Source organism: Lactuca virosa, chromosome 5 (assembly GCF_052849685.1).
Source record: "Lactuca virosa cultivar CGN04683 chromosome 5, Lactuca_virosa_CGN04683_v6, whole genome shotgun sequence".
Taxonomy (NCBI): domain Eukaryota; kingdom Viridiplantae; phylum Streptophyta; class Magnoliopsida; order Asterales; family Asteraceae; genus Lactuca; species Lactuca virosa.
The window spans coordinates 457,947,301-457,959,613 of record NC_136430.1 but is presented as its reverse complement, the minus strand read 5'-3'; the positions used below and the strand labels follow the sequence as shown (position 1 = coordinate 457,959,613).

The following is a 12,313-nucleotide window of genomic DNA, read 5'->3' as shown; positions in this document are numbered from 1 at the left end:
ATCAACTAATAAAACAACTATATTTTGATTTTACCTCAAACTTTTATGATGTTTTAATAAACGAGTTCATAAATTATGAGCAAACAGACCAAAATATCTATCTTTCTCTTAAATTGGTGATGTTGTTGTTGCTGCTGCTGTTGTCGCCGCCATGTATGTGGCGCCAAATTTTGGTATTATTTTTTATTGGTGGTCAATTAGATCAATTGTTAGCCTAATGATCCGCAATCTTATACTTAGATCAACTTAGTCTGACCTAACACTATAGATCAATCCAGATGAAATTTAACACTAGATATATGTAAGCTTGAAGGGCCAAGTCGATGAGTTAGCAACAATAATCAATCAAGTGGCTAAATGAAAATTTCTTTTATACTCTTGTGTATACGTGCAAAGTTCATATTCACACGCTACTCATGAATTTTTTTGTTTATGGACCATAGTCACCAGGAACGTCAAAGTGCCTTCGAATTACGTTCCGGATCGTGCGTTCCAGATCGTGGTACATTTTCGTACCGAACGTTGATGGATCGCGACCTAGAACGTGATATGTGTCATTCCCGATTTTGTATTTTATTCAATTGGGATCACGAGTTAATAGAATCTGGAACGTGAAGCGGTGAAATTGGGATCGCGTACTGGTACAATTGGAACTAAATTGGGTCGCCGACTGTTGTAATTGAAATCCCATTTTTTTCTGTCTGATGCGCTTACGCTATTTGTTAGCAAATATATGATTTGATTTTTCAATTGATTTCGTTTTTTATTTAATTAACTGTTATTACATATGTAATTGATTTCATTGAATCATTTATATTATTTCACATTGAGTTTCCTTATATTCAATTGATTTCACAATTGATATACTTATATAAAGAGCCACGATGAAGTAATGAACATAGACTTCACTCTTCTCTTTCACAGTAAGAACAATACACAGTTTTTTTCATTCCCTCTTCACGGTAACAAAAAACTTTGTTACAATAATGCCTTTTGGTAAAAAGGGGTCTACTTCTTCTGCTCAAAACAATGCAGAGGCTACAACAAAGCACATTGTGCTGTCAGAGAATGAAGATAACATTGAAGATGACACAGTTGTAGAGGATAATAATGAAGTTCAGAGCAAAGAAGCGAAGGATGACAAACCACTTATGCAAGAAGTCACCATGATTAGTTCTGCAAATAGCAAAAACGCAGGGGGTTCAAAGGTTTGAATATGTAAGCATTGCCACCAAAATCTACAAGTGCTTACACCAGAATTTATGTTCACTTTTTTGGTGCTACTGATGGGAAAAAAGGACAAATTAAAAGGTGTAGTGCAATATTAAAATACTGGGAGAAGTATCAAAGGTTGATGAATAAAGTTAAAGATGCTGAAAAGGTAGGTGTTTCTCGTGCTTTGAAAAGTTTGTATTCAGTAACAAGATTGCATCTTCTTCTTTGTCTAAGAAACCCATTGAAGAATCATTTGGCAAAATGGAAAGAAACATGGTGGACCTGAAGATTATGAGAGGATTATGAGCTAATGTCATTCCTTTCAATGTTTTGTGGAATCCGCAATTTCGCGAGATGGATTGAGCAATCAGCAAAGCACCCGCTGGTTACAAACCACCATCAAGTAAAAATGCAAGGACTGTTTTGCTTGATGAATGCCTCAGAGATGTTGAAAAAGATTTAAAACCAATCAAGGACACATGGTATTCCCAAGGTGTTTCCATTGTATCCGATGGGTGGACAAATGTGAAACACAAAACTCTTATTAATGTTCTTGCGGTGAACAGTCGTGGGGCAATGTTCATGTATGCAAAGGATTTCTATGGTCTGGAAAAAATAGGTGTGGTAATAGCATAATACTTGTTTAAATCTATTGAAAAAGTAGGACCAAATAATGTCCTTCAAGTTGTTACAGATAACGCAGCGAATTGCAAATCTGCTGGAAGGGAAATTGAAAAGGTACACAAACACATCTTCTGGTCTCCTTGTTGTGTTCATACATTAAACTTGATTTTTAAAGACCTTGCCAATGGGTTTAATTGGTTGATCAACACATATAAGAGAGGAAAGTGACTGTTAATTATTTCCTTAACCACAATCAAGCTTTGACCATTTTTAGAGACAGCTCACAGTTAGAATTGTTAAAAGTGGCCAAGATAAGATTTGCGTCCCATTACATTTTATTGAAAATGTTAATGGATTGTAGGGAGGCTCTTGCTACAACCATTGCCTTAAATTCTTGGAGATATTGGGTTAAACACGTAGATGAAAACACTAGAGTTACCAGAGCCACAGTTTTTGACACCATAAGAAGTGAAGAGTTCTGGGAAGATATTGAAAGTATTTTAGCAATTACAAGATCAATTTTCTTATTGATGAAGTTTTGTGATGGCGAGGGATCAAAAATTGGAGAAATATATGAAAAAATGGATAATATGTTGGGTGAAATTAAGAATGTTATGTTAGATAATAAATATGCTTCTTATTACCTGCAAGTGGAGAAAATTGTGCTATCTAGATGGGAGAAGATGACGATTCCGTTGCACTGCTTGGGATTTGATTTATCTCCTCGATTTTACGATACACATTATCTTAGCATGTTAGCACCAGGTGGAATACCCAGAAAAGCTCCTAATCTCGACAAAGAAGTGGTACTCGGTTGTATGGAAGCTTTTAAAAGAATAGCTGAAAGCCCAAAAGAAGAGTGCATGTTGCGTGAGCAGTTTGCAAAATTCCAAATGAAGAAGGGGCTCTACTCAATGGCGACAACTCAAATGGATGCAGTAACCATGGACGCGATCGATTGGTGGTCAAGTTACGGTTCAAAAAACTTCGGATTTGGTTGATGTTGCAAAGAAAGTTTTGTCACAGCCGATTAGTAGCTCGTCTGCAGAAAGAAACTGGAGCACCTACTCTTACATACACAATGTGAAGAGAAACCGCTTAAATACTAAAAGAGCTGACAAACTTGTGTTTATCCATTCAAACGTTCATCTATAGTCATGTTTTTTTGAAAGTTACAAAACAGGACCACATAAAAAATGGGATATAAATCCGGAAAATCCTTATTTAGAAGGGCCAAGTAAAAGATTTGAGGACATGCAATGGGAGAATTTAGACGAAGATGAAGCTAATGTGGGTGGGAACGGGAAAAAGCAAAGGGTTAACTAATTTCATTTTATGTTCCTGTTTTTTATTTTCTGTTAAAGAACCATGTTTTTTTGAAGTTATGATTTATTAAATTTGGAATAATTATGTTTTATTTAATATCATTTCTACTTTTATGTTGATTACTAAATCATAGTGTACATTTTTTTTATATATCGTACTTTGTACCAGAGTAACTGGTACAACATTCCGCGTATCCGATTCGCGTTCCGAATGAAACTACCCCCCCTCGTACCGAAAACAAGAAAGTATCGATCATCGTTTCCATTTTCGTTCCTCGTTCCAGCACGTTCCGCGTTCCATGTGACTATGTTACGGCCACACATGTGAATGTGTGGTATCTTACCATTCAACCAGATAGTAATATATCACATGCATTATAAATCCAGTTAAGGTTTAACATATGCACCACTGATGTAGGACAATTTATTTATCATTCTAAAAATTCATATTTTATTTCAAACATATTATTTTTTTGGATTCGACACATCATTCACATTAACTTTGTTTTAGATATATGATATATTGTTGTAAAGTTATCTTCAAGAAGAACACAAATGTAATAAACGTTCGGGTTGATACGTAGTTTTGCATGTTGAACCATCAACCTCTTTAATTACATTAGGTTAAAGAAATCATATTTATCATTTTTGAATTTAAAACTGCATAGACATAAATGTTTTTTTTTTTTTTTTGTGGGGGGATGATGTGGTGAAGTGTTTTGGGCCAAATGTTGAGCCCAACAAAATCATAACCGAAACTTGAAGAACTAAAAAGATCACATACACACACTGACACCGCTTTGAAGTTTAAAGCATTAGGCGATATCTTTGGTTTTCGTTAAACTCTGCTTCTTGATCTTTATCTTTTACTTTCACAAAACTGATCGTTTCAATGGGGAAGAAATCTAAACTGCAGAAACTCAATGTTGCTACTGAAATGGTACATGAAACTTATTTCTTTGAATTTTGTTCCTCTTGGATTCTTGTTAGTTATTATGATCTGAAAATTGAGATTATCGAACATCGGAGATATGTTTTTGAAAACTCTGAAAACCACATTGTGGGCCATTTCACTTTTGTCTCAGTTGAACAGTGCTTTTGATCGGGAAAAAAAGGTTTTTAGGGATGAGTTTCATTTAGGGTTTTCAGAAAACGTATGGAAAATGCTATTTTCCTCCAAAAATGGCATGTTTTTCTACACATATATGCCTGCATATCTCTCCCTCTCTCTAAACTGTACTTGACTTTTACTTTTTTATAATTTGTCTCTGTCTATGAAAAGTATGAACTCTTTTGTTTATAGTATACTAGTATAGTGTAACATTGTATCCTTTTCAGTTTGCTCTAAAAAATAGCCAATAAAATTTAATTCACGGATATTAGGAGACTAACATATCTATTGATTTGAAGTTAAGAAAACCCTTCGTTTGTTATAATTCTGTCTGTCTAAAAAGCAAAATTTCAAGTGCAAGGAAATGAAAAAAAAAAAAATTGAATGCTTCAATTTATTTATTATTACTAAATGTTAATTTATAAGGCTGAGAAGATGAAAGAACAAGTCTTGATAAACATTAACACATTAATTGTACTTAATTCGCAAGTATTAATAATATATAATTGTACCTATTTCTTTTTCAATTTTTTCTTGTTAGGACATTGTTCGTTATGAAAAACCACCTATTTTATAACAATGAACATCGCCATAATTGGGTAGATTTTTTCAAAATAGAGTGTGTTTTAATAGGACGAAATGAAAGTAGGATGTTATAGTTAAGAAATACATGAAAGTATTTTGCCAATTTTTGTAGAATCTGGATCCTACACCGGAGATGATACCGATAAATGGTTCAGACCATCGTATTGTATCAAAGAAGGTATCAAACCACAAAAGCAGTGTTAGGCGATCTGGAAGGCTTCAAAGTGTAGTAAAGCCTGTTCAGATTCAGAATCAAGTGGTTGAACAAATAGATCTTTTAGAGAGCGAAAAAGAAGAGGATCTTCATGTTCAAAATGCAATTGAAAACCATGTGGAAGAAGAAGAAAAAGAAGAGCCATGTAATGAAGACTCGGGTGATCAGAAGATAAGAGATGAACAGGTTCATCATCTTGTAAAAACAATTGAAGAATATAAATCCAAGGCAAGCTTTCTAACTGTATAAGGTCATAGGTCTTGTAAAAAAATTCTTGTATTTTAGAAGAGTACGTTTCCTGAAATAGAAATTGTTTTAAAAAAACAGGGAGGACAGGGGCCTGTTTCAAGTGAAAGCACCTCGGTTGGCTTAATCTACAAGAGTTTATACCTCGATTCCCAAAAGAAGGTTACTCTTTTCTTTTGCCCCTTTTTGTTACGATTATGGGCCCCATTCATCTTCAATGTATTTGTGTTTGTGTTTTTAAGTTTAATTTTGATTTCAGATTGAAGCTCTAACTTTGGAGAATCATGACCTTGCAAGAAAGTTGGAAATCGTTCTAGCGAAACTTGAAGTGGTATCGTTACACTTATCCCTAACAATCTTTTTATATATGTTATGTGTAAAAACTGATATATATATATATTTTTTAAATATTGTTGTGGTTGTGATAGTATGAGAACATCAACAGGTCTACACAAGCGGTTATTGTATCGAATCTTGAAAAGGCGATTGAAGCATTGGTTAGGCCTGCATCGTATTTTTCTTCTAGTGGTGGTGATGCTGAGGCGGGTGGTGGTGGTGGTGGTGCGGTGGCTAAAGAGGAGTCAGCCAAGAAACGGAGACATGATCATGTCATCTGATGACATGGCATGGATTGGTTTCTAATCTTTTGGTAGGTCGTTTGAAACTTGGTCTTTGGCCAATGAAACATAAATGTATGGTTTATTGAAAAATAGGTTTTTTGGTTTGTGATTATCTATTATATCTACCTAAGGGTAACGAGACTGTTTCCATAAATAGACTTTAACTGAAATTAGGAATTAGTACGCATTTGAAAGAATATTTGAATTTGGAGACACATCAGTTTTCTGTTATAATTTATGAAAAGTTAATAAAAAATTTATGTTAGAATTTGATCCCATTCAAAACTTAATTCTAAAATTCTTTTTGTAAACTCTGATGAGAAGAGTCATTTAAATTTTCTTGACATTTCAGAATTTGGTTTTTGGATTTTTATAATTATCAATACCTATGATATATTTTTCAATTTTTTATGATTATGTTTATCTTTTAGATAATTAAATTTTATGAAAATTGTTTTTTTTATATAGAAAAAATAAAATTTATGGAAAAAAATCCCCAGTCTCCAGCCGAGAGTGGGGACTGGGGAATGTGACTAATGGTGTAGAGACGGTTTTTCAGCTTACCTAATTACAAGACATTTAAGGATAAACAGAAAAATAAATAGTTACAAATACAAAAAAGTTACAAAAATCCTAAAGATATTTATTTAATAGAAGAATGAAGATTATCCCATACATCCATTTTAAAGTCATGTTTTTTGAGTTATTTACTAAAACTAATCAAAGCTAAAAAAAAAAAAAAAATCAAAGACAACAATTTAAAAGCGATAAAAAATGTACATGATTACAACCTTATGAGCTCTTTTATTAAAAATATTATTTTTAATAATAATAATATTTTATTTATGAAAAAAAAATGCTGTTAGGTCAACCAACACGACCCTACCCATTTCATTTTGACATGATTTAAAAATTCGTTTGTTCGACCCAAACCCGTATTGAACCGTTGACCATGTGTTAAACCATGTTTTCATGTTAGAAAATAGAAACACAAACCTGTTGAAGCTTCGATCAAGCATCTTGATTGTTATCACCATCATCATCATCTTTTCCATTAGGATCATTGTCATCAAGAGATCCAAGCATACGTGGCGAGTTCTTGAAGATCTCTCTAACATCTTCAACCCCTTTATTAGACAAAAAGTTCCCATTGATATTCAGCATCCTGAACTCCGGTTTCCCCACAACCGCTTTAGCCAATGCGGTGGCGCCACCTGTTCTGATCCCATTGCTACTCAAATCAACTATATTCAACCGCCCAAAATCACCCTCAAGCGCCTCCCCGATCACCATTGCACCTGCATCCTTCAATTCGTTTTCCGATAAGTTTAGTTTCGTTAAAGAATGTTTCTTTGAAGTTATACACGCAGCCACAGCAGGAGCCGCTTCAGAAGTGAGGCTGTTTCCGGCGAGGTCGAGGATTTCGAGGGCGGAAGCGGAACCTTTCAGACCCTTAACAATGGCGGTGACTCCTTCGTCTTCCAAACGCAAGTGACTGAGGTAAATCTCGGTGAGTTTCACCGGAACGGAAAGAGCCCGGCCAAGTGCGACGCCGGATTGAGGTCCGAACATGTTGTCACGTAAATCGAGTTTCTTCAGAAGGGTAGAATTTTGTAGTGATTCGGATAACGCAACCCCACCTACAGACCCGACCCGAGTGGAGGAGCATCTGAAATCTTCAAGATTTGGGGATTCTTTCACGATTTGAGAGATTGCAACTGCACCTTCGTCTTTAGTTACGTTGTTGTGAAAATGAAGGATTTTAATTTTATTTGTAGAAGGAATCAATTCGCGTAAAGCTTTTGCAGCATGTTCAGAGATTCCAGCGTTCATCAGATATAATTCAACGAGATTCTTTTGAGATTTTAATAAATCCGCGAATGCTCGAATCCCTCTTTCGCCCAGTGAATTATTTGAAAGATTCAGATAGTTTAGGTTCGACCCATCGAGGGCTGAAGATAACATTCTCATAACTTCAACAGCTTCAGGCTCCGGCCTCCTCGAAACGATATCGGAGAAGTCAACATCGGTCAACTGATCTTTCATGGCTGACAGAATCGATGCAGCAACATGTCCAGCGGGTAAACCGAAGCTTCGATTGCTAAAACATATCTTTGTGTATTTGTTTCCAGACTCTTTTAATGGTTTCAGTAGTTCTTTAGCTTCTTCTGCTTCAATGAAGGCTCTCCGGCCACCGGAGATGTCAAAAACAGTTTCGTGGTCTGATGGAAGTGTGACCAACTCCGGGATGGTGGTTTCCCGGTCATCTTTTCCTCTGGACCCTCTTTTGATAACTTGTACCATAAGTTTACTGGATTCTTTAGCGTAGAGTTGAACAGAGGATCCTCCATCGCTATCTGGGTCTTTGTCAAAGTGTTGGCTTGCAGCAACAAAAGCTGCAGACTCTATTAATTTGGCGTCTTCTTCTGCATCTTCTTTACTTAGGAGACCGTATTTTCTTGATAGAATGGATGGTGTTGCCAGATTTTTTACAATACGATCCACAAGAACTTGCCTCGTGATTTGGCTAGGAGGCCATAGCTTGATTGAACGCATGTGACCATGAGTTGACTCCATATCCAACTATCCTGCAAACATGGAAGGAAGACAACTATATATCATGATCCATAATAGAATGACATGATGATTGATTATCTAAAGGACTGCTGAAAAGGTGAATAGACACCTAATTTGTGCATTCTGTCTCTCAGAAAATTGAAGGATTAGGAAACACAAGTATGCAGGTTTAGGCAAATATGCATATTTTCGTGAAAATTAACTGCACTTACAAACCTAAGGAGAATTTCACATTCTAGAAAAGAGGAATAAACACAAATTTGACAGTGAATGTGCTCCAGTTCAGAAATGATGAATTGCGATTAATATAAACTGTAATGTCAGAAGATTTGAATGGCACCAAATTAATTTCCGAACGAATTACCACTACGCAGTTCGAGTAACAAAGATAATAATAAACACAAGAGCAATCGCTTATTGGGCACAATCATCAATCCTTTTGAGTTCAGTTACAGAACCATAATCATGTGAATCGATGATTAATCAATCCTTTCCATCAGATTAATCTATAAAACGAAAGGAATTTATACGAATATAAGAAACATCATAGTCGTTATCGCTGAAGAAAATTGCCATGGTTATGGACTCGTTAAATTCATCGCAAACCACGGATATATGTGTTACGCATTAATAAACGAAAATGTTACGAAATCCGTGAATAAAATAGGAAGAACAACAATAAGAAGATCCAGATTCTAACGACAACATACATTAATGCGCAGGATCCAATCATAGAATGCGTCTCGTAAACAAAAATGATCTGACAGATGCGCGATTAATATAAACGAATACAAAAAAGCAAGCACCTGACCGGTGATGACGGTGACGGAGAAAAATAATACGGTGGATGAACGTCCGGTGCCCCGTTTTTACTCTTTTGTCGCCGGGAAAAGATGACAGTGGTAGGCATGAAACCCTTAGAGACCGTTTGAAATTGGATGCAAAAGTGAAAATAAAAACATAACTGCAAAGCAGTTCACACAAGAATAGCAGACATGATTTAATTTTCATTTTCATGTATTTATGTTTTTTATTATTTTATTTTTAAATAATAAAAAATTTTACAATGTCACTTATCAATAATTGTTTCTATATTTTCATTGTTATCTCTAAATATTATTAAAAGAGAAAGCAATCAAGGTCTTTATTGTATTTCAATCCTATGTTTTTCACCCTTAGATCAAATTGTTGACATCATAATCCCAAAAAAAAAAAATTCAAACACAATTACATTTAATTATAGAATCTTTAATAATTATAAAATCTTTAAATTCAGCAACTATGTTATCAACATATCATTCTACTTATATACGAGATATCAGTTTCTTTAATTAATAGTGTTCCTAATTTAACTCCCTTATTTATAACTTTTGGCTTTAAAATTCAAATCCGTTTAACTTTTTTTTTTTTTTTAATAAAACTCATTAAATAAGCATATCAATAATTTAGTTATTAACCTATAAAATCTAATCAGATCCCATTAAATCAACAAAATATTTTAGTGTCAAAATTAAGGTCAATATTATTTATAATTTATCCCCCAATATATCCCATATAAAATGAATCAATTTGAGATATTGGTTTGAATTTTAAAACTCATTAAATAAGCAAGTCAATTAATTTAAAATTTTGAATCAGTATAACTGATATCTTCCTTTTTTTCCAAATGAATAGCCGAAAATCTCCAAGATGATATCTTAGGATCCCAATTTTTTTGGAAGATAATGATTTTTTTATTCAAAAACACCCTATATATACGATTACATTGAAGTTGTTATTCTTAGGATTTTGGATTGTGTCCTACGATTTACAATGTTTTCTTCAGCGGTCTTCTTCTCAAATTCCTTTTACCAGGTTCTTTCTTTACTTTGTTCTCCTTCTTCTTCTCCAATTTCTTGCATTTACTTTGTTCTTATTACCTGTTATTACTGTATTCCTGTTGAGAGGTCATAAAAAAAATTAATCAATCTACTTTAAGCATATTAGTTTCATTCATTTAGTTACAAAAACAAAATTATATCATTTATATCGATTTTTTAATGTGTTCACCTATGTTTGTTTACGAGTCTGTGTATGATCAACGTTATATCCTCTGTTTGCAACATTCCTGAAACTTGTGTGATCGATGTTCTTAATATGTGAGGGTTATCAAATGTAATCATGAATCAAATACAATGGTATATATCAATGAATGGAACTGATATATTTCTATACACCATATAAAAAAAATACTCCTCTACATTGAATTTTATTTGCATGATGAATGAGGGCAGAACAATATCTATGTATACATTCTCTTTACCTGAAATACCCCTACCCCTACCACTGATGCCCCCCTTCTACTGCTTGATATGTTTTCTGATGAGCATCAACAAAAACTATTTATACTTACTTTATTGTCAAGTTTGGATTATGAGGTTTTTTAAAAGTATATATAACATCATTCATATTTGGATGATAAGAATTTTATTTTATTTTTATAATTTTGATTTTGATTACATACAAAAGACTTTCTACATTATGTGTTTTAGACTAAATTACATTCGGCGTCCTTGAGTTATGTCAAAAGTTATAAATTCCGTCCTTAAAACTATATTTTCACTTCGATCCTATGATTTTGAATTGTTCTTGTTTTGCCTATTTTACCTGGTCCATATTAATTACTTGGTTGGGTCACTTGTGTTTAACAATCATTAGTTTTTTCACAAACAGAAACATGGCTCAAAGCAACATTACCTTCATAGACCAACTTGATGTTTCAAAAAGCCAATTTATCATGAGAGTAAGAATAATTTGTCTCATGAAACATCTTGCTTATGGATCTTCAACAAAGACTTACAAAACTAATATGATTCTCATTGATGAACATGTAATAACATTTTTTTATGAATTTTCTTACAATTTCATTCGAACCACATATAACAATATATAAACTGATTTTTTTTGTGCATTTAGGGAAGGAAGATTGAGACAGAGGTTACTAATAGATAGGTTGAAAGATTTTAAAGTTTATTTCATGAGGATGGTTGTTACTACATCCAAAATCCACAACTTGGTATTAATCAAAACGAAAATAGTTTTGTTGATAATGAAAACAAAATCAATATTTATATCACAACCAAAGTTACACCATGCAGTCAGTGGACTGGATTACTTTATGGATTCTCTTTTGCAAACTTCAACGCCATTTTGGATGGTGTTTTTATTGAGAACACACATGTTGGTTAGTTTATATGTTACAATCTAACGGTCTATATAACGATATTTTGTTATTTACCATCACTCACCATAACGAAACTTTTATACTAATCTTCCATTTTTTATCTTATATAATAGATGTTATTGGAGATGTTGTGACATGCTTCCCAATGGAAACCCTTATGAACAAGAAAAATAAATTATCAAAGAGAGTTCATTTGAGCTTGGAAGATCTAGAGTATGTTTACTTTTCGAAATTTTGTGTCAAATTTTACTTTATAATGTCATTTTATATTGTATATTTATTATGTTTTGGCTTTTGTAGAAGCAAACAAATAAATGTAACACTCTGAGATGGGTATGCACAACAATTTTCTGACTATTTGGAAAATAAGAAACAAACTCGTATGATAGTTGTTATTCAATGCGGAAAAAATATCTTATTATAGAGGTTTGTTCATACTATGATTAACAACTTACACCTTAAAAAAATTTCAAAATATTATTATTCCTTTTACTATAAATGCATATACATTTATACCAACTTCATTATGCATCATTTCATAACGTTTCTCCGTCACAAATTGCTTCACTACGA

General features: G+C 33.5%; 1 protein-coding gene and 1 pseudogene across 4 annotated transcripts; one reads left to right on the top strand and one right to left on the bottom strand.

Annotated features, from left to right (window-relative positions):
* The first annotated feature begins 3,966 nt into the window (after window positions 1-3,966).
* Window positions 3,967-6,155, top strand: LOC145114528 (uncharacterized). The gene is made up of 5 exons (XM_079050550.1): window positions 3,967-4,104; window positions 4,973-5,302; window positions 5,402-5,482; window positions 5,580-5,651; window positions 5,749-6,155. Exons 1-5 carry the CDS (start codon window positions 4,057-4,059, stop codon window positions 5,935-5,937), a joined length of 720 nt encoding a protein of 239 aa, XP_078906676.1. The 5' UTR covers window positions 3,967-4,056; the 3' UTR covers window positions 5,938-6,155.
* A 566-nt stretch (window positions 6,156-6,721) lies between these two features.
* Window positions 6,722-9,506, bottom strand: LOC145114527 (RAN GTPase-activating protein 2 pseudogene; annotated as a pseudogene). 3 transcript variants are annotated; one of them, XR_013711065.1, is made up of 2 exons: window positions 9,324-9,506; window positions 6,722-8,528 (listed from the first exon to the last, which is right to left on the bottom strand). The product of XR_013711065.1 is annotated as an RAN GTPase-activating protein 2 pseudogene, transcript variant X1 (transcript). The 3 variants fall into 3 exon arrangements; XR_013711066.1 differs by having other exon boundaries at window positions 9,329-9,506; XR_013711067.1 differs by having other exon boundaries at window positions 9,228-9,331.
* Window positions 9,507-12,313: the final 2,807 nt, after the last annotated feature.